General features: G+C 37.1%; 1 protein-coding gene across 2 annotated transcripts in view; it reads left to right on the forward strand.

Moving 5' to 3' along the window:
- NUP62CL (nucleoporin 62 C-terminal like) overlaps positions 1–21,492 on the forward strand; it is a 105,697-nt gene that overhangs the window by 45,729 nt on the left and 38,476 nt on the right. For both annotated transcript variants that reach the window (XM_025276041.2, XM_025276042.2), the window contains exons 2-8: positions 7,357–7,460; positions 9,087–9,185; positions 13,917–14,073; positions 15,982–16,132; positions 16,390–16,439; positions 16,580–16,711; positions 19,857–19,968. In XM_025276041.2, coding sequence (XP_025131826.1) covers positions 7,403–7,460; positions 9,087–9,185; positions 13,917–14,073; positions 15,982–16,132; positions 16,390–16,439; positions 16,580–16,711; positions 19,857–19,968 — 759 coding nt within the window. In that variant the 5' untranslated portion in view covers positions 7,357–7,402. The remainder of the gene's footprint in view (positions 1–7,356; positions 7,461–9,086; positions 9,186–13,916; positions 14,074–15,981; positions 16,133–16,389; positions 16,440–16,579; positions 16,712–19,856; positions 19,969–21,492) is intronic.

Raw genomic sequence — 21,492 nt, forward strand, 5'->3', positions numbered from 1 at the left:
CACTGTTTCCCCATCTATTTCCCATGAAGTGATGGGACCGGATACCATGATCTTTGTTTTCTGAATGTTGAGCTTTAAGCCAACTTTTTCACTCTCCTCTTTCACTCATCAAGAGGCCTTTTAGTTCCTCTTCACTTTCTGCCATAAGGGTGGTGTCATCTGCATATCTCAGGTTATTGATATTTATCCCAGCAATCTTGATTCCAGCTTGTGTTTCTTCCAGCCCAGCATTTCTCATGATGTACTCTGCATATAAGTTAAATAAGCAGGGTGACAATATACAGCCTTGACGTACTCCTTTTCCCATTTGGAACCATTCTGTTGTTCCATGTCCAGTTCTAACTGTTGCTTCCTGACTTGCATATAGGTTTATCAAGAGGCAGGTCAGGTGGTCTGGTATTCCCATCTCTTGAGGAATTTTCCATAGTTTATTGTGATCCACACAGTCAAAGGCTTTGGCATAGTCAATAAAGCAGAAATAGATGTTTTTCTGAAACTCTCTTGCTTTTTCGGTGATCTAGCAGATGTTGGCAATTTGATCTCTGGTTCCTCTGCCTTTTCTAAAACCAGCTTGAACATCAGGAAGTTCATAGTTCAAGTACTGTTGAAGACTGGCTTGGAGAATTTTGAGCATTACTTTACTAGCATGTGAGATGAGTGCAATTGTGTGGTAGTTTGAGCATTCTTTGGGATTGCAATGAAAACTGACCTTTTCCAGTCCTGTGGCCACTGCTGAGTTTTCCAAATTTGCTGGCATATTGAGTGCAGCATGTTCACAGCATCATCTTTCAGGATTTGAAATAGCTCAACTGGAATTCCATCACCTCCACTAGCTTTGATCATAGTGATGCTTTCTAAGGCCCATTTGACTTCACATTCCAGGATCTGGCTCTAGGTGAGTGATCATACCTTCGTGATTATCTTGGTCATGAAGATATTTTTTGTACAGTTCTTCTGTGTATTCCTGCTACCTCTTCTTAATATCTTCTGCTTCTGTTAGGTCCATACCATTTCTGTCCTTTATCGAGTACATCTTTGCATGAAATGTTCCCTTGGGATCTCTAATTTTCTTGAAGAGATCTCTAGTCTTTCCCATTCTATTGTTTTCCTCTATTTCTTTGCATTGATCCCTGAGGAAGGCTTTTTTATCTCTCCTTGCTATTCTTTGGAACTCTGCATTCAGATGCTTATATCTTTCCTTTTCTCCTTTGCTTTTCGCTTCTCTTCTTTTCACAGCTATTTGTAAGGCCTCCCCAGACAGCCATTTTGCTTTTTTGCATTTCTTTTCCATGGGGATGGTCTTGATCTCTGTCTCCTGTACTATAGCATAGCTCCTGTCAATTTTTTTTTAATTGAAGGATAATTGCTTTATAGAATTTTGTTGTTTTCTATCAAGCCTAAACATGACTCAGACATGGGTATATATATATATCCCCTCCCTTTTGAACCTCCCTCCCATCTCCCTCCCCATCCCACCCCTGTAGGTGATACAGAGCCCCTGCTTGAGTTTCCTGAGCCATACAGCAAATTCCTGTTGGCTATCTATTTTACAGATGGTAATGTAAGTTTCCATGTTACTCTTTCTATACATCTCACCCTCTCCTCCCCTCTCCCCATGTCCATAAGTCTATTCTCTATGTCTGTTTCTCCATTGCTGCCCTGTAAATAAATTCTTCTGTACCATTTTTCTAGATTCTGTATATGTGCATTAGAATACAATATTTATCCTTCTCTTTCTCACTCACTTTACTCTGTATAATAGGCTCTAGGTTCATCCACCTTATCAGAGCTGCCTCAAATGTGTTCCTTTTTATACTTATTAATATTCCATCATGTATATGTACCACAGCTTCTTTATCCATTCATCTGTCGATGGACATCTAGGTTGCTTCCACGTTCTAGCTACTGTAAATAGTGCTGCAATGAACAGTAGGATACGTGTGTCTTTTTTAATCCTGGTTTCCTCAGGATATATGCCTACGAGTGGGAATGCTGGTCATACGGTGGTTTTATTCCTTGTTTTTAAAGGAATCTCAAAAAAATAAAAAATAAAAAGATAAAGGAATCTCAAAAAAATAAAAAATAAAAAAAATAAAGGAATCATAGTGGCTGTATCAATTTACATTCCCACCAGTTCCCACCAACAGTGTGAGAGTGTTCCCTTTTCTCCACACCCTCTCCAGCATTTATTGTTTGTAGACTTTTTGATGATGGCCATTCTGACCTGTGTGAGGTGATATCTCATTGTGGTTTTGATTTGCATTTCTTTAATCATGAGTGATGTTGAGCATCTTTTCATGTGTTTGTTAACCATCTGTATGTCTTCTTTGGAGAAATGTCTGTTTAGGTCTTTTCCCCACTGTTTGGTTGGGTTGTTTGTTTTTCTGGCATTGAGTTGTATGAGCTGCTTGTATATTTTGGAAATGAATCCTTTGTCAGTTGTTTCATTTGCTATTATTTTCTCCCATTCTGAGGGCTGTCTTTTCACCTTGCTTATAGTTTCCTTTGCTGTGCAAAAGCTTTTAAGTTTAATCAGGTCCCACTTGTTTACTTTTGTTTATATTTCCATTACTCTAGGAGGTGGGTCAATAGAGGATCTTGCTTTGATTTATGTCATCGAGTGTTCTGCCTATGTTTTCCTCTAAGGGTTGTTTACAGTTTCTGGTCTTACATTTAGGTTTTTAATCCATTTTGAGTTTATCTTTGTGTATGGTGTTAGGAAGTGTTCTAATTTCATTCTTTTACGTGTAGCTGTCCACTTTCCCCAGCACCATTTATTGAAGAGGCTGTCTTTGCCCTGTTGTATATTCTTTCCTCCTTTGTCAAAAATAAGGTACCAATAGGTGCATGGGTTTATTTCTGGGCTTTCTATCTTGTTCCATTGGTCTGTGTTTCTGTTTTTGTGCCAGTACCATACTGTCTTGATGACTGTAGCTTTGCAGTATAATCTGAAGTCAGGAAGATTGATTCCGCCAGCTCTATTCTTCTTTCTCAAGACTGCTTTGGCTATTCGGGGTCTTTTGTGTTTCCATATGAATTGTGAAATTTTTTGTTCTAGTTCTGTGAAAAATGCCATTGGTAATTTGATAGGGATCATACTGAATTTGTAGATTGCTTTTGGTAGTATAGTCATTTTCACAATATTGATTCTTCCTACGTAGGAACATGGAATATCTCTATATTTTTTAAAATTAATCTATTTATTTTAATTGGAGGCTAATTACTTTACAATATTGTAGTGGTTTTTGCCATACATTGACATGAATCAGCCATGGGTGTACGTGCATCCCCCATCTTGAATCCCCCTCCCACCTCCTTCCACATCCCATCCCTCAGGGTTGTCCCAGTGCACCAGCTTTGAGTGCCCTGTTTCATGTATTGAACTTGGACTGGTGATCCCTTTCCCACATGGTAATATACATGTTTCAATGCTATTCTCTCAAATCATCCCACCCTAGCCTTCTCCCACAGAGTCCAAAAGTCTGTTCTTTATATCTGTGTCTCTTTTGCTGTCTTGTATATAGGGTCATCATTACCATCTTTCTAAATTCCGTATATATGTGTTAATAGACTGTATTGGTGTTTTTCTTTCTGACTTATTTCACTCTGTATAATAGGCTTCAGTTTTTTTAATTAATCTATTTATTTGGCTGCACTGGGTCTTAGTTGTGGCACCCAGGATCTTAGTTGCTGCATGTGGGATCTAGTTTCCTGACCAGGGTTCGAACCCAGGCCCCTCACATTGGGGACTCAGAGTCTTAGTCACTGGGCCACCAGGGAAATTCCCCATGATAGTTGGAGGTAGGTGGTAATGTTCCCAATTCCTTCCCAGCATCTCCTCCCTGTCCCCAAACCCCCAGTGGCCTTACATGTTTTGGATAGCAGGGTCTTATTTATTGTCATGAATTATTTAACAGTTGGATGTAGGCAGCAACAGATTCAAATGCAGTTACTTATTAAGAACTTTTTTTCCCTTTGAAAAGGAAGAAGAATATCTGTAATTATGTATTGGAGTCTGGAAACGGTTGGTTCAGGTCAGCACAAATATTTATTGAGCACTTAGTATCATGTGCCCTGTGCAGTGATCTATAGTGAGGATGAAAAGATAAACTGTTTTCTGTTAACCAGTTAATCTTATTTGTGTCTTTATGTACTTGATTTCTCAAACTTTATTTCTTTTATAGTTTTTATTTTAAATTTTCAAGCAAGTGGCCAAGTAATGTTTTCTGAAACTTTATTCCAGACTTTTATTTATTATTTTTTCTCACAGACTTATTGTATAATTCACATACCACATAATTTACCTATTTAGAGTGCACAATGGATTGGTTTTTAGGATAGTCACAGAGTTATGCAGTCATTGCTGAAGTCCGTTTTACAACATTTTCATCATCCACCGAAGAAACACCATGCACATTAGCAGTCACTGCCCATTCTTTCTTCACCCCAGTTCTGGCAATCACAAATCTGCTTTCTGTGTCTCTAGACTGCTCTGTTCTGGACATTTCATATAAATAGAATCATACAGTATATGGTATTTTGTGATTAGCCTCAGCATGTTTTCAAGGCTCATCCATGTTTTAGCATATATCAATACTTCTTTTCCTTTTTATGGCCAAATAAAATTCCATTGTATTAATATACTACATTTTATTCATCGTCTCCTCAGTTGGTATTCATTTGGATTGATTTCTTTCATCTTTTGTTATGAATAATGCTTCTGTGAACATTCATATACATATTTCAGTGTGGATCTATATTATCATATCTTTTGTTTGTGTTCCTAGAAGTGGAATTACTGGGTCATATGGTAACTTTATGTTGAACACTTTGAGAAAATGCCATACAGTTTTATTGAAGAGATTACACTGTTTTACATTCCTATCAACATTGCATGAGGTTTCCAATTTCTCCATCTCCTTGCCAACACTTGATATTATCTGTCTTTTTTACTTTAGCCACTCTTTTTTATTTTTTGATGTGAAAGTTGCTCAGTTGTGTCTGACTCTTTGCAACCCCGTGGACTATACAGTTCATGGAATTCTGTAGGCCAGAATACTGGAGTGGGTAGTCTTTCCCTTCTCCAGGGGATCTTCCCAACCCAGGTATTGAACTCAGGTCTCCTGCATTTCAGGCAGATTCTTTACCAGCTGAGCCACAAGGGAAGTCCTTAGCTATTCTAGTTGCCATGACATAGTATCTCATTGTGGTTTTGATATGCAAGTTCCTAATGACTGATGACATTAAGTATGATTTCAAGTGTTAGGTGGCCCTTTGTACCAACAACTTTGCATCTTTCTGACCATTCTTGTTTAGTCACCATCTTCTTCTGACCACAGCCTGGAAAGGATCTCTACATTTAAGGATTCATGTCCTTAGTTTTGCTTACCTGGATAATCCAGGATAAACTTCCTATATCATGTTACTTAACCAATTTGACCATTACCTCATCTATAAAATCTCTTTTGTCAAATAAGGTAATGTGTTCACAGTCTCTGGGTATTAGGATGTGACCATCTTTGGGGGACCATTTTTCTGTCTACCACACCATCTTAACAATATAAAAATTTCTGATCCATGCACATGAGATCTTTCCATTTATTTAGGATGTCTTTCTTTTAGTAATATTTTATGTTTTTCTGGATACAAGGCTTGCACTTCTTTTGTTAGGGTTGTACATAACTATTTTATTAATTTTGAATAATAATAAATGAAATATTCTTAATTTCATTTTTGGATTGTTCATTGATAATATATAGAATTGAAATTTGTTTTTATATTGATCTTGAATCCTGCAACTTTGCAGAACTTGTTTATTGTTCTAATAGATTTTTTATGGATTTCTTAGGTTGTTATGTATTCATGATCATATCATCTGTTAATAGAGATAATTTTATTTCTTCTTTGCAATCTGGTTGCCTTTGTTTTCTTGCTTAATTGTCGTGGCAAAAACTTCCTATGTATTGTTGAAGTGGTAAGAGCAGACATCCTTGTTTTGTTTTTGGTGGCAGTGGAAAAGTATTCAGTCTTTCACTATTAAGATTGATGTTAGCTGTAAGTTTTTCATAAATACCCTTAATCATGTGTAAGAAGTTCCCTTCTTTTTCTAGTTTGTTGAGTGTTTTCATCATGAAAAAGTGTTGGATTTTCTCAAATGCTTTTTCTGCTTCTATTGAGATGATCATGTATTTTTAAAATAATGAGATAATTAAGGTATAATTCATATATTTTAAAATTCACCCTTTTGAAATGTACAATTCAGTGTTTTTTTTTAATGTATTCACAGAGTGTGTAACTATCACTACTGTGTAATTCAAGAACATTCTCATCACCCAAAGAAGAAACCTGTAACTGTCAGCAGTCACTCCTCATTACCCTCTCCTCCCAGCTCCTGATAACTAACCATTATTATACTTTCTGTCTATGGATTTGCCTTTTCTGGACATTTCATATAAATAGAATCATACAGTATGTAACATTTTGTGTTTGAAAGTGAAAGGGTTAGTCGCTCAGTTGTGTCTGACTCTTTGTGACCCCATGGACTGTAGCCACCAGGCTTCTCTGTCCATGGGGTTTTCTAAACAAGAATACTGAGTGGGTTGCCATTTCCTTCTCCAGGGCAATCTTCCCAACCCAAGGATCCAACCCAGGTCTCATGCATTGCAGGCAGATTCTTTACCATATGAGCCACCAAGCCCAAGTATTCTTGCCTGGGAAATCCCATTGACAGAGGAGCCTGGTGGGCTACAATCCATGGGGTTGCAACGAGCTGAACACAACGGAGTGACTGAGCACACACGTGGACTGTAACCCACCAGGCTTCTCTCAGTGGGATTCTCTAGGCAAGAATACTGGAGTGGGTTGCAATTTCCTTCTTCCGGGAATCTTCCTGACCCAGGGATTGAAGTCACATCTTCTGCACTGGCAGACAGATTCTTTACCACTGAGTCACCTGGGAAGCCAATACTAAGCAGTACTGATGAACTATTTTTTAAATCAGAATTTTACTATGTCATGACAGGACTTTCCCGGTGGCTCAGACGGTAAAGCGTCTGTCTACAATGTGGGAGACCTGGGTTTGATCCCTGGGTCAGGAAGATCCCCTGGAGAAGGAAATGGCAATCCACTCCAGTACTCTTGCCTGGAAAATCCCATGGACAGAGGAGCCTGGTAGGCTACAGTCCATGGGGTCGCAAAGAGTCAGACACAACTGAGCAACTTCACTTTTACTATGTCATACTTATTAATTTTCCTTGCTTTGTTGTTATTTCTTTGTATAAGTAAAGTTTGTCATAATTGTGTTACTTGTTAAAAAATGATTTTGACTTTTTCTTTTTGCTTGTTACTTTAATTTAGGGTTACTCCAGCATCTACTTTTGCTGCCACTGCTAGTTCAAACACCATGCTCTTTACCCCATTTTCAGATTCTTCTACCTGCACTGCTGCTACTGGGCCCTCATGTAAGTTACTAGTTGCAAAGAAAATACTATTATTTCGTATTAGGCCATTTAACTCAATTTGCCAGTATAAGCTATGGATCTCTGACACCTCATAAGTTATCATTATGCTCGATCCCATCTGTAATTGCTGATATCAGTACTAGCTTTGCTTAAGAACCTAATTGTCATGGCTTCCGTTGTGAATTTTATATTAACATGATTATTACAGCTTAACGTAATGATTTTAAGCATATAATTCATTAACATTGTAATGTTTTGAAGCAACTTCTTGAAGCTAATGGGAATAAGGAAGAGTGGGAGTTTTGCCAAGTATGTTTGAAGGTTAGAACTCTTATTATCCTTGTGAATCAGATAAAATGGGAAACAAATGTTGGAGCCTTGCTGTATTTTATTCTTCTATATAGACCAGGTTTGTGATCCTTACATTTTACCTGTAAGAAGTGGTACATGACAAAAGGACCAGCTGTAGTTTTGTACTTTTATGACACTGTGAGATGCCTCCTGTTCTCTCCTCTTAAAGATGAACACCTGGATGCTTTGAGCTGAGAAGTGGGACATTAATTATCTCATAACCCAACTTCTTTGCTACACATCTTCCATTAGTAGAGTAATAACAAATGTTGAGAATATTGAATTCTGTATATATCTTAGGTAATTATTTTTTACAGGTCCACATAAACTGCTGGTACTTTGGAGGCATCTACACAGTGCCATGATATTAACCATTAGACTTTGTTATTATAATCCTAGCAGTAATATGGTCCTCCCAAAGCTCTGTTATAGCAAAATTGTCACCATTTCTGGTAATAAAACTTGCCAGGAATTGCTAATACGTAGTTCAGCATGCAAAATGGTGGCTTGCCATCCCCATCATCTTGTGCAGTTGGCATAGGTGAACATTGGTTGAAATTGCAGGTTACCACTTGAGTTGTATTTTCTTCCAAGTAGGGATGATTTTAATCTTGAGACATGACTGAGATTCTGGAAACCTCTTGATATATAATATCTTTCTCAAGTATAATAGATGTTGTGAATATGACCCTATCTGAGGTTGGGAGTTAGAATTATTGAATGAATTCCATTTTCAAAGTCTTGACTTCTGACCTTTGATAGGTTTTTTTTCTTCTTTCCTGTCCTTGATGTCCTTGCCTACAAAATGAAAAGAAATCGTGACCACAGTGTTTTTTAAAATTAACTTTAATGAGGAGGTATAGTCTACATGTCATAAAATTATTTTAAGTGTATATTTCAGTGATTTTTAATAAATTTACTGAATTGTATAACTATCACAATAATCCAGTTTTAGAACATTTGTATCATCCCAATAAGATCTCTCAGCCCCAGACAACTACTGATCTATTTTTTGTCTCTATCTATGCCTTTTCTGCACTTTTTTTAAAATTTTATTTTATTTTTAAACTTTACAATATTGTATTAGTTTTGCCAAATATCAAAATGAATCCCCCACAGGTATATTCGTGTTAATTTAAATGGGTTGACTATAGTTTTTTTAAGTTTAGCCAAAGTTACTAAAGGACTCCTCAGATGAAAAATACTCTATATAAATTCTTCATTCACTATTTTTGATTAAAAGGGTAATAGGTAGTATTATGTTATTCTCTGCAGTTGATGCCCCAGTAACTTCCGCTGGAATGTTTGGTGATACATCTTTGGGATTTGGATTAAGTTTCTCTGGAGCATATGGAGCAGCTGCTGTTGCATCTAGTAAGATTTTACAATTATTGGGATGTATTTGGATGCTCACTGGAAATGTAACAACAGTAAGTAGGTTGTATTCCTTAGTTTCTAGGATTCAGTTGGTTTTGATCATCTCATCGGAGTATCCAAAAGGTACATCAATGTTGAGAATTGTCGAAGCGTGGAAGGAGATAGTTGATACCAATGATATTACTCCTTTTAGATGACTATAATCAGAGCTGCTATCAAACTCTTGTCAACTTTGAAGCTTAAACATTTTTATTATTGATCATACTGTTCAAAGTGACCCAATATATTGGGATTCCTAGTTTTAGTCTCTAAAAATTAATCTAAGATTTGACCTGTGTTGATCCTCTCCTAAAGTTAATTACAAGAGTTTCTGTAGATGTATCCTAAATTTATTTCTGCCAGTTAGGTACTAGGTAGGTTGTAAATTAAAGAAAACTTAGTTATCCATTAGTGAAAGTGTTAGTTGTTCAGTCGTGTCCTACTCTTTGCAACCCCATGGACTGGAGCCCACCAGGCTCCTCTGTCCATGGAATTCTCCAGGCAGGAATACTTAAGTGGGTAGCCATTCCCTTCTCCAGGGGATCTTCCCAACCCAGGAATCAAACACAGGTCTCCTGCATTGCAGGCAGGTTCTTTACCATCTGAGTCACCAGGGAAGCTCCTAGTTATCCATTGCCTATTACCTATAGTTATCCATTGACTGTTACCTATTGTGAGCTTGGTGGTTAGAGATCTTAAACCTATCATTTAAGTTAGACTCCACTTTAGGGAAGTGTTGTTTGTTTTCACTTTAAAAAGTTTACTTAGGGCTGAAATGAATCTTTCTTCAAACCTGTCATAAGCTAAAAGTCAGACCCTCTTAAGTTTAAAGTAATTATTCATAAACGGAGATGTACACCATCTTTTGCATGACCAACACTTAACTGAGTTTCTACTGTGTATTTGGCTAACCGGCCATCCTATGAGCATTATGAAGGGTATGGCTTGAGAACTTTTTAAGTTACTGTATTTGCAAAAAAATGTAACACATAGTTTCCCTTATAAAATGCTGAACAAAAAATTGATTCTTTCAGTCCCGGGTTGAGTCAGTGAAGTATGAATTTGCAAGCTCTTTGATGAGCTCTGCCATACCTCACCCCCACCTAAGTCTTCAAATTCCTTCCTGCATACTGGCACCACTGCTACAAGCCCATGTATCTACCACTGCCTTGTGCTGTTAACCCACCTCCCATCAGATATGTTTCAACTCAGTACACCCAGCCCAGAGTTGTTTTTTTCCCTACTCACCTTTCTTTCTCCCCAAGTATATTTACTTGCTCAGATTCATCTCACAAATTAGCCCTGTAGGGCAGCTCTCAGATATCTGGGTCTGTAAATCTATCACCGTTTGGGATTGTTTTCTGTCCTAGATATAATCAGCAAGTTTTAAGAGAAGCTTGTTTGTTGTCAGTCTCATCTTTTGCATGAGTCTTAAGAAAGTGAATCTAAAGTGAGTCTTAAGAAGTGAGTCTAATGCTGTCCATTCCTAGCATGGAATAAGATACATAGTTGTTGATCAGACAGGATAGGAAAATTGAATTGTAGGGTCTTTTAAAGGATGGTCTCACTATTTTAGGCTTCCCAGGTGGTGCAGTGGTAAAGAATCCACCTGCCAGTGCAGGAGATGCAGGAGATGTGGTTCGATCCCTGGTCAGGAAGATCCCCTGGAGGAGGAAATGGAAATCCACTTCAGTATTCTTGCCTGAAGGATACCATGGACAGGGGAGCCTGGTGGATTACATACAGTCCATGGGATGTCAAAGAGCTGGACACTACTGAGCACACTGAGCATAGCACATTGAGCACTCGCTTTGTTATGTATTGATTTTTAAGATTATCAGAATGAGATTTATTTAAATGTAAATCCAAATTTGTTATGTAATTATTTTCTATTATTTATAGAACAGTGCTTTCCTTTTAGTATACAGATAACATGGAGTTGACTCGTATTTAGTTTTGACCAGAGCTGTAACTTGTAAAATCAGACTGTGATAGGACCTTTATTCTCAAAACTATTGCTTCTTTTGGAATTAGTTGAAATATTATTGTTATTTTAATATTGTCTACTATGACAGAGCTAATTTATACCTTTTAAAAATACCATAAAAATAAGGAATAAAAAAAATACTATATAAAAAAGTTTAAAATAATCATACTATTTTTTATGACTTGATTCCTTTGTGTTTAGACTGACAGGTATTAATTTTCCTAAAGGTATCATACAGCATCTTTGGAGAGGCATTGATTTATGTTAATTTCTTTGTTTAGTGGTACTGATTGTAGTTGCTTTTCTAAATATTACACAAACCATACACACATGCATACATACATATATCACACCCTCTAGAGGGAACAGTATGGTTCTTTCCTTAACAGCCTTTTTTCCAAACACATACAAACATACATTAAATGTGGTTGTTGTTGTTGTTGTTGTTGTTGTTGTTGTTGTTGTTTTCAAAAAATGGGATACACACACTTAATCTTAGAATTTGCCATTTTCTTAAGTATATATTATCTTTGGACATCTATCCATGTCAGGAAATGCTGACTTAAAAAAATAAAAAAACTTCTTTGGGTGAAGATAAGCTCCTTTACAAGAAAGACTTGTACAAGTTTTTCTTAATGGTTTATCTGTTTTTCTGTCTTGAATGTAGTAATTATACAATGTTAGAATGATTAATCAGTAAAGGGGGGGTCTTGATAATGGCATTAATTTTCAGCATTTCTGAAGAAGGAATTCTTTTCAGATCAGATTTTTTATTCTTAGATGAAGAAGGTGATGACATGTGTCAGTAAAGAATGCTATGTGGGATCTAGTCTGTAATCTCTGCAGTGTTTTAAGTGATGATGACCCCAGAGATCTTTGGTATTTGGGCATGATCTTCTCTTGCCCATTCCACTTTCTAACACAAAGAATGGGGGAATTATTGTAAGGATCCTTGTGGCCAAAAGAGAAATGAAATCTTGTGGAAAGCTAATACAGGTATTATCATGGCAATGAACTTCAAGGAAATTGGAATTTAGAAGTTGTTTTAAAGTCAGCTTTAGGGACCTCCTGAATTTAATGTTGCATAAATATAGTTTAGCCATTCTCCTTTTGTCTTTTTTAAAATCTTTTTTTAACTTCTTTTTGGTTTCTCTACCCTTTTCTGCCATACTATTTTAGCTTATTTTTAATTTTGACTTGCTCATGACTCTTTAATTTTACTTCACGTTTTCCCTCTGTCAGTCCTTTCAGCTCCCCTCTGTCTATTGTCTGATTCTTTCTACATGTTTGGAAATATTTCCAAATTTCTGCTTAGAGTCTGATGCTTTCCATATTTCTGGAAATACTTCCATATTTTTACCTGCCATCTGATTCTTTCCAGAGTCCTAAATTTTTGAAAATGAGATTTTGACCCATCTTTTATCCCTGTTTGGCTAGAGCTTTTTGTGCCAGACCCTCTCATAGGCTGCCAGTAACGTAGATGCCCACCCTTGTGATCTAGGATCAAAGGATAGAGTTTTAGTAACTCTATCCTTCCTCATGTTTTATTGCCCACTTCTCTTCTACCTGTAGTTCTCTCTTAGTTTTCTGAACTTTTATGTCAGTTTTGGTTCCTTCTTACACAATGAGCACTTAACAAACAATGCACAAAAAAGTTGGCTTTTAACTATAATACTGGCTAAGATGTATGCCAATTATGAGCTATGGTGTAGAGAAGCAGCAGTCTTCCCTACTGATAGGAGTGCAAATTGGCAATATCTTTTTGACAGGGGAATTTGGAAAGAAATAACTACAATTTAGAGCATGCTGACCCTTTGGTCTAGCAATTTCATTTCTAGGATTAATTACACAGATATATTCAAGTAAGTATGCAAGGTTAGAGATGTACAGAGATTTTGTGTAAGATTGCAATTATTCTTTTCTTCAAAGTTTAGCAGAACTTACCAGTGAGGTTGGATGTGAGAGTTGGACTGTAAAGAAAGCTGAGTGCCAAAGAATTGATGCTTTTGAACTGTGGTGTTGGAGAAGACTCTTGGGAGTCCCTTGGACTGCAAGGAGATCCAACCAGTCCATTCTAAAGGAGATCAGTCCTGGGTGTTCATTGGAAGGACTGATGCTGAAGCTCAAACTCCAATACTTTGGCCACCTCATGCGAAGAGTTGACTCATTAGAAAAGACCCTGATGCTGGGAGGGATTGGGGGAAGGAGGAGAAGGGGACTGACTACAGAGGATGAGATGGCTGGATGGCATCACTGACTCGATGGACGTGAGTCTGAGTGAACTCCGGGAGTTGGTGATGGACAGGGAGGCCTGGCGTGCTGCGATTCATGGGGTCGCAAAGTCGGACACGACTGAGTGACTGAACTGAGCTGAATGAACCAGTGAGGTTATCTGGGTCTGGAGTTTTCTTTATGGGAAGAGTTTAGAGGATTGATTCAATTTCTTTAATGGTTATAGGTCTGGTTAGGTTATAAATTTTATTTTTCTACACATTTATCCAAGATTTTCAGTTTTTAGCAGGAAGCTTAATCCAGATAACTGGCCTGCCATATATGATAACAATGTTGAGTTAAAACCCATTACAACTTTGAATTCAAATTCACATTAAAAAGCACTTCTATGGTTTTTTTATCCTGAATGATCAAGTGCTGAGTTTTAAAATTTCTTACTTATTATTAACATTATACACTTGATTTTCCAGCTGTAGCATCAACCACCACTACCACCACTGTTACCACCACCACCACTACTACCGCCACTAGTAGCTTTACCTTGAATCTAAAACCACTGACATCAATTGGGATTAATAACACTGTTCCAGTCAGCATTACATCTATACCTTTTACTCCGACTGTTAAGTAAGTATTCATTTGAAAATTTGTATCTGTTTCATTTTATTTGTCATACACAAGACATAGTTTGCTTGTATATCTTTAGAATAGTGTTTGAAAGTTAGGTAAATGACTCAGAGTCAAGGGGCAGTTAGAGAAAGGCTTTCTGTTTCTTAGAAGTTGAACAACTAAAAGGATACTTTTGTCTTCTGAATATCATTATAATACAATTATTACTGTTGTGAATAATAGATAATATTTATTATGTGATTACTATATGTTGAGCAATATGACAGTGCTTTACACACACATCATCATTTAATCCTCACAATAACTTTATGACTTAGGTACTATTTTGTTCTCACTTTATAGATGAGGAAACTAGAGCACATTAAGATTTTATAATCTGCCTCTGGTCATATACTTGGTAATGGTTGAGCCAGGATTAAAATTCAGGCAGTCAAGCTCTAGAGCCTGAATTCTTATAATTTATGCCAGTTTGGAAATAATTTATTTCCAGTTTGGGGCTATTATGAATAAAGCTGCTATGAACATTTGTGTACAGGATTTTGGTGAACCTGGGCTTCCCTCATAGCTCAGATGGTAAAGAATCTTCCTGCCATGCAGGAGACCCAGGTTCAATCCCTGGGTTGGGAAGATCCCCTGAAGAAAGGAATGACTGCCCATTCCAGTATTCTTGCCTGGAGAATTCCATAGACAGAGGATCCTTTGGGGCTATGGTCCATGGGGTTGCAAAGAGTCGGACTTGACTGAACAACTAACACTTTTGGTGAACCTAACTCTCATTTCTCTGTACAGTCCATCTGTACAGTTACTGGGTGGTATGGCAGTTGCAAGTTTAGTTTTTAAGGGAATTGCTATAAATTTTTTCCAGAGTGGCTGTGCCATTTTACCTCTCCAACAACAATGTATGAGAGATCCAGCTTGTCCATATTCTCACCAGGATTTGGTATTGTCACTATTTTTTCATTTTTGTTGTTCAGTTGCTCAGTTGAGTCCGACTCTTTGCCACCCCATGGACTGCAGCCTGCCAGGTTTCCCTGTCCTTCAGTCTCTCCCAGAGTTTGCTCAAACTCATGTCCATTGAGTCAGTGATGCCATCCAGCCATCTTATCCTCTGTTGCCCCCTTCTTCTCCTACCCTCAATCTTTACCAGCATCAGGGTCTTTTCCAGTATTCAACTCTGCATCAGATGGCCAAAGCTTTGGAGCTTTAGCTTCCAGTATCAGTCCTTCCAATGAATATTCAAGGTTGATTTTCTTTAGGATTGACTTGTTTGATCTCTGCGGTCCAAGGGACTCTCAAGAGTCTTCTCCAGCTCATAGTAGTTTTAATATGCATTCCCCTGATGACTAATGATGTTGGACATCTTTTCATATGTTTATTTCCCATCTGCATATTCTCTTTGATGAAGTGTCTGTTCATACCTTTTGTCCATTTCTACTTGATTTTTTTTTTACCGAGTTTTGAGAGTTTTATGTATTCTAGATACCTGCCCTTTGTCAGATATGTAGTTTATGAACAGTTTTTTTAACTCTGTAATTAAAGGTTGTTTCACCAAACGAAACTTAATTGACAAGGTCTGATTTATCACTTTTTCCTTTAATGAATTGTGCTTTTAGTGTCAAGTTTAAGAACTCTTTGCCTAGATTCCAAAGATTTTCTCCTAATTTTTTTCTGAAAGATTTATCATTTTACATTTGCTGTATTTCCTTAGGATAACTTCCAGAGACTTTGAATGGTTGTTTTTGAAATAATCTTTACCAGTTTTGGTGGTTTTGTTAGGGAGCAGGTTGGAGAAATGCCTGTAAAATGTGATTTTTTTCCTCTAAGCTCTTCTGTGTTATACTTTTAAAAATCTGATCATACTTTGGAAAGTATGATCATCCGATCATACCGTATCCTTCTTTTTAGCGCAATCATAACTCCTGTGATGACATATGGTCAGCTGGACGGTCTGGTAAACAAATGGAACCTTGAGTTAGAGGATCAAGAGAAATACTTTCTTCACCAGGCCACCCTGGTCAACGCTTGGGACTATACATTGATGGAGAATGGTGAGAAGGTAAGAAGATGTTCTCATTAATTTACCTGCATTGTACAAGTATTTTCTGATGAACACAGGAAAATAGACCCATGTTTCATGGTTAATTTTTCCTTTCAATATTAGTGATAAACTTAAAAATATTTTCCTTAGGTAATAAGTGCCCTGAATTAGGAACTCTTTCATACTTGAAGTGTATATTACAAAACAAATATTGCCTTACAGTTACAATATAAATTCAAATATTTATACTATTATATTCTTATTTTCCTTTATAGATAACTGCTTTACATGGAGAAGTAGAAAAAGTGAAACTGCATCAGAAAAGGTAGAACCGTAGCTTCCCTAGGTTGGAAGATTAAAGATCTATTTCTTTGTCTGGTTGTTTTTCCTTGTTATAGTTTATTGACATTTATTTTGTCACTCCAAATTCCTTTCATCAGCCTTTCTATTGACTTTTTTTTTCAGGCTGGAACAAGAATTGGATTTTATCCTATCACAGCAGAGGGAACTGGAAGATCTCTTTATCCCTTTGGAGGAGTCTCTCAAGGACCATAGTGGGTCTGTTTATCCACAGTATATAGATGAGCATGAGAAGACGTAAGTAACTAAATAAAGATTGAGGAATAGGGCAGGTCTTAGCTACTAAACAAAGGTAAAAATGATTTTGAAGGCAGGGAATAAAAATTGGGAGAAAAGTGCAAGTTCCGGTAGTTGCCATTTATCAACTTATTTGATTGCTGTTTATGTTTTCAGGATGGTTGAAAGTGAAGTAGTCATTCTGGCAGTTTTGTTTTGTAGCATTTTGTAAACTGTTATTAATCTCAGGATTAGACATGACCACTGTTAAGTTTTTATATTTGTCAAGTTTGTTCTTAAATTAGAAATACAAATTTTATGTGTGTGGTATCATGATATTATGGAATATTTATGACCTCCTATTTATACTGACTCTTTTAAACCTAATGTTCATGCAATTGCTTCAGTGATAAATCCATTTCTTATTTTAAAGGAAATTTGTTAATCTAGGCGCAGACTGTGTGGCTTTTAAACATTGAATGGTTTTGTCGATGTCTTAGATTGAATATATTTTATTTGTGTATGATTTGGTCTTTACCTGAATATATTTTATTTGTGTGTGATTTGGTCTTTACCTTTGGTCAATAAATTGCCAATATTCCCACAGTAATTTTATTTCTTTAGAACTGAGATTTGGTAACAAGGCCAAATTATAAAATGTTATTAGAAGAACATGTATGAATGTGCTATGTAAACTAAATCTGATTGATTTTATGAATGGCTTATTAGTGAGTTAAGACTGAGCTTATTTTTTAAAACCTTGCAAGTTAACTTTTTGTAGATGTATTAAATGTGGTAAGTACAGCTAATCTGTATGAACTCTAGCTCTCTGTTTCTTCTATTGTATTTCAGCCTTTGTGAATCTTCCTTTTCATTTCACTGATTATCCTATGCATTCTATCATTTTCTTGAAAACAGAGTTACATTTTCAGCCATGTGATCCTACCTGTAGGTTGAAGAAACACTCACTTCAGTTCAGTTCAGTTCAGTCGCTCAGAAGTGTTGGACTCTTTGTGACCCCATGAATCATAGCACACCAGGCCTCCCTGTCCATCACCAACTCCCGGAGTTCACTCAAACTCACGTCCATCGAGTCGGTGATGCCCTCCAACCATCTCATCCTCTGTCGTCCCCTTCTCCTCCTGCCCCCAATCCCTCCCAGAATCAGGGTCTTTTCCAATGAGTCGGTTCTTCACATCACATGACCAAAGTATTGGAGTTTGAGCTTCAGCATCAGTCCTTCCAATGAACACCCAGGACTGATCTCCTTTAGAATGGACTGGTTGGATCTCCTTGCAGTCCAAGGGACTCCCAAGAGTCTTCTCCAACACCACAGTTCAAAAGCATCAATTCTTCGGTGCTCAGCTTTCTTCACAGTCCAACTCTCACATCCATACATGCCCACTGGAAAAACCATAGCCTTGACTAGACGGACCTTTGTTGGCAAAGTAATATCTCTGGTTTTTAATATGCTATCTAGGTTGGTTATAACTTTGTTCCAAGGAGTAAGTGTCTTTTAATTTCATGGCTGCAGTCACCATCTGCAGTGATTTTGGAGCCCAAAAAAATAAAGTCCGGTACTGTTTCCCCATCTATTTCCCATGAAGTGATGGGACCAGATGCCATGATCTTCATTTTCTGAATGTTGAGCTTTAAGCCAACTTTTTCACTCTCCTCTTTCACTTTCATCAAGAGGCTTTTTAGTTCCCCTTCACTTTTTGCCATAAGGGTCGTGTCATCTGCATATCTGAGGTTATTGATATTTCTCCCAGCAATCTTGATTCCAGCTTGTGCTTCCTCCAGCCCAGTGTTTCTCATGATGTACTCTGTATGTAAGTTAAATAAGCAAGGTGACAATATACAGCCTTGACGTACTCCTTTTCCTATTTGGAACCAGTCTGTTGTTCCATGTCCAGTTGTAACTGTTGCTTCCTGACCTGCATATTCTTTCTAATTGCTTTTAGGTAGTCAGATTTATATTACATTGGACTCTTTACTAGAATCTTCAACAATGTAGGCAGCCAATTATCTATAAGTACTTTGGGACAGAAAGGCAGTAGTTACAAATAAATTTAATTGAATTATTTAGTCTTTATAGACAAAGGTCCGTCTAGTCAAGACTATGGTTTTTCCAGTAGTCATGTATGAATGTGAGAGATAGACTATAAGGAAAGCTGAGCGCTGAAGAATTGATGCTTTTGAACCGTGGTGTTGGAGAAGACTCTTGGGAGTCCCTTGGACTGCAAGGAGATTCAACCATTCCATCCTAAAAGAAATCAGTCCTGAATATTCATTGGAAGGACTGATGCTGAAGCTGAAACTCCAGTACTTTTGCCACTTGATGGGAAGTACTGACTCATTTGAAAAGACCCTGATGCTGGGAAAGATTGAGGGTGGGAGGAGAAGGGGATGACAGAGGATGAGATGATTGGATGGCATCACCGACTCGATGGACATGAGTTTGGGTAAACTCCAGGAGTTGGTGATGGACAGGGAGGCCTGGTGTGCTGCAGTCTATGGGGTTGTAAAGAGTCGGATATGACTGAGCAACTGAACTGAACTAAACTGAACTGATAGACATTGAAAAATCCTTTGCTCACTTTAATTCTCATAAACATATTCATTGACTAGGTTAACTGTGTGTGTGTACACACACAAATACTTGGGATGGAAATCTTGAGAATTTAGCCAATTAATCGACTTGTGAACTCAACAGATTTTTCTGACTTTGATTGTTATGAATCTCATTTCTTAAAATATCTTTTCTTGGATGATGGTGTATATTTGTATGCGATTTTACTTTGAAAATTTATGTATTCAAAATTGTTGCAGACATCTCAGCATTTCTTAAAATCACTAAACACCAAAATAACTTCTCATATAACTAAGTAACCTATGGATTTATTCTGATATCTAATAGGTGAGGTAATAGGTGACTGTAAAAATGGCAAAGTGCATAAAAGCCTTCATCTATGTAGTCTTTTTAGAATATGGTCGTGAATGTTACATCCATAAAAATGTGCTGTTAGTCACAATGGAGACACAGTGAGAAGGTAGGGGAACAAGGGCAAATTCAATTGGCAGTATCATTCTTTGTATGTCACTAACAGTGCATAGTGGAGAAAACATTTTTTTGTTAATCCCTTTATTTTACCTTCCTTTTCAGTTACAAGTTTGCAGAAAATGTAGATGCTCAGATGAAACAAATGACCCAAGATCTCAAGGACATCATTGAGTACCTGAATATATTTGAAAGTCCTGCTGACTCTACTGACCCGGTGTGTTAACTGCTCTATCTATTTAGACAACCAAAATGTAGTATGAAATTAGCATTCTGTTGTTCCTTTACCTAGTCACCTTCTCCTGTCCTCTATAGTGTTCCTTACATGTCTCCAGAGGTGTGAATTTTTGGGTGTAGTTAGTAGAGCAGGAAATATTCAGGAGCACAAAAAGGTTGTGAGTTTTTTTGTGATTATTTCCAGGAGGGTAAAAAAATTAATGGTCTCCCAAAATTTTCAGGGTTTTCTTTCTGTTCTTCCAATAAGTATGTCTCTATTCTAATTTTTCTGTTCACTTACTCATTAGCTAGTTTATTTGTCCTTTTACATATTGATCTACATGTTGATATAATTGTGAGTATATGTGTGTATATATACATACACATGTTCTGAGTCTTGTAAGTATATCCAGGCAATCCTTAATTTATAATTAGCTTATATTTCAAAAGTTCAAAAAGTCAACTACTCAAGACTTACAGTATATTTTTCCATAGAAATTTTAAGTATAGTTATTAGGTTTCCACCTGCCTTGTGGAATCCTAGTTAACTCATAATGTAAATTTATTATAACATGAGAAAATACAGCCGAGGCTCCAGTTAGAGAGTTGAGATGTTTTAAATTAATTTGCTGGTAAGAAAAGATTGATTTATTTTCCTTTATCTATACTCTAATTAAAGAACTTATTTCCTCTGCCTTTCCCTATTGTCTTAGTAGCTACATGGAGCCCTTTTCCCCACACCCACCCCATGACAGTAATGGTAAGAGAAGTCTCCTGTTGTGGGAGCTCAGGTTGTACTTTCTTTTTTTTTTTCTTTTTTTGAATACAAATTTATTTATTTTAATTGGAGGCTAATTACTTTACAATATTGTATTTGTTTTGCCATACATCAATATGAATCCACCACGGGTGTACGCATGTTCCCCATTCTGAACCTCCCTCCCACCTCCCTCCCCAAACCATCCCCCTGGGTCATCCCAGTGCACCAGCCTCGAGCATCCGGTATCATGCATCAAACCTGGACTGGCGATTCATTTCACATATGATATTATACATGTTTCAATGCCATTCTCTGAAATCATCTCACCCTCGCCCTCTCCCACAGAGTCCATAAGACTGTTCTATACATCTGTGTCTCTTTTGCTGTCTTGCATACAGGGTTATCGTTACCATCTTTCTAAATTCCATATTTATGTGTTAGTATACTGTATTGGTGTTTTTCTTTCTGGCTTACTTCACTCTGTATAATACGCTCAGGTTTCATCTACCTCATTAGAACTGATTCAAATGTATTCTTTTTAATGGCTGAGTAATATTCCATTGTGTATATGTACCACAGCTTTCTTATCCATTCATCTGCTGATGGACATCTAGGTTGCTTCCATGTCCTGGCTATTATAAACAGCAATGTGATGAACACTGGGGTACACATGTCTCTTTCAATTCTGGTTTCCTCGGTGTGTATGCCCAGAAGTGGTATTTCTGGGTCATATGGCAATTCTATTTCCAGTTTTTTAAGGAATCT

This window comes from Bubalus bubalis, chromosome X (genome assembly GCF_019923935.1).
Source record: "Bubalus bubalis isolate 160015118507 breed Murrah chromosome X, NDDB_SH_1, whole genome shotgun sequence".
NCBI lineage: Eukaryota > Metazoa > Chordata > Mammalia > Artiodactyla > Bovidae > Bubalus > Bubalus bubalis.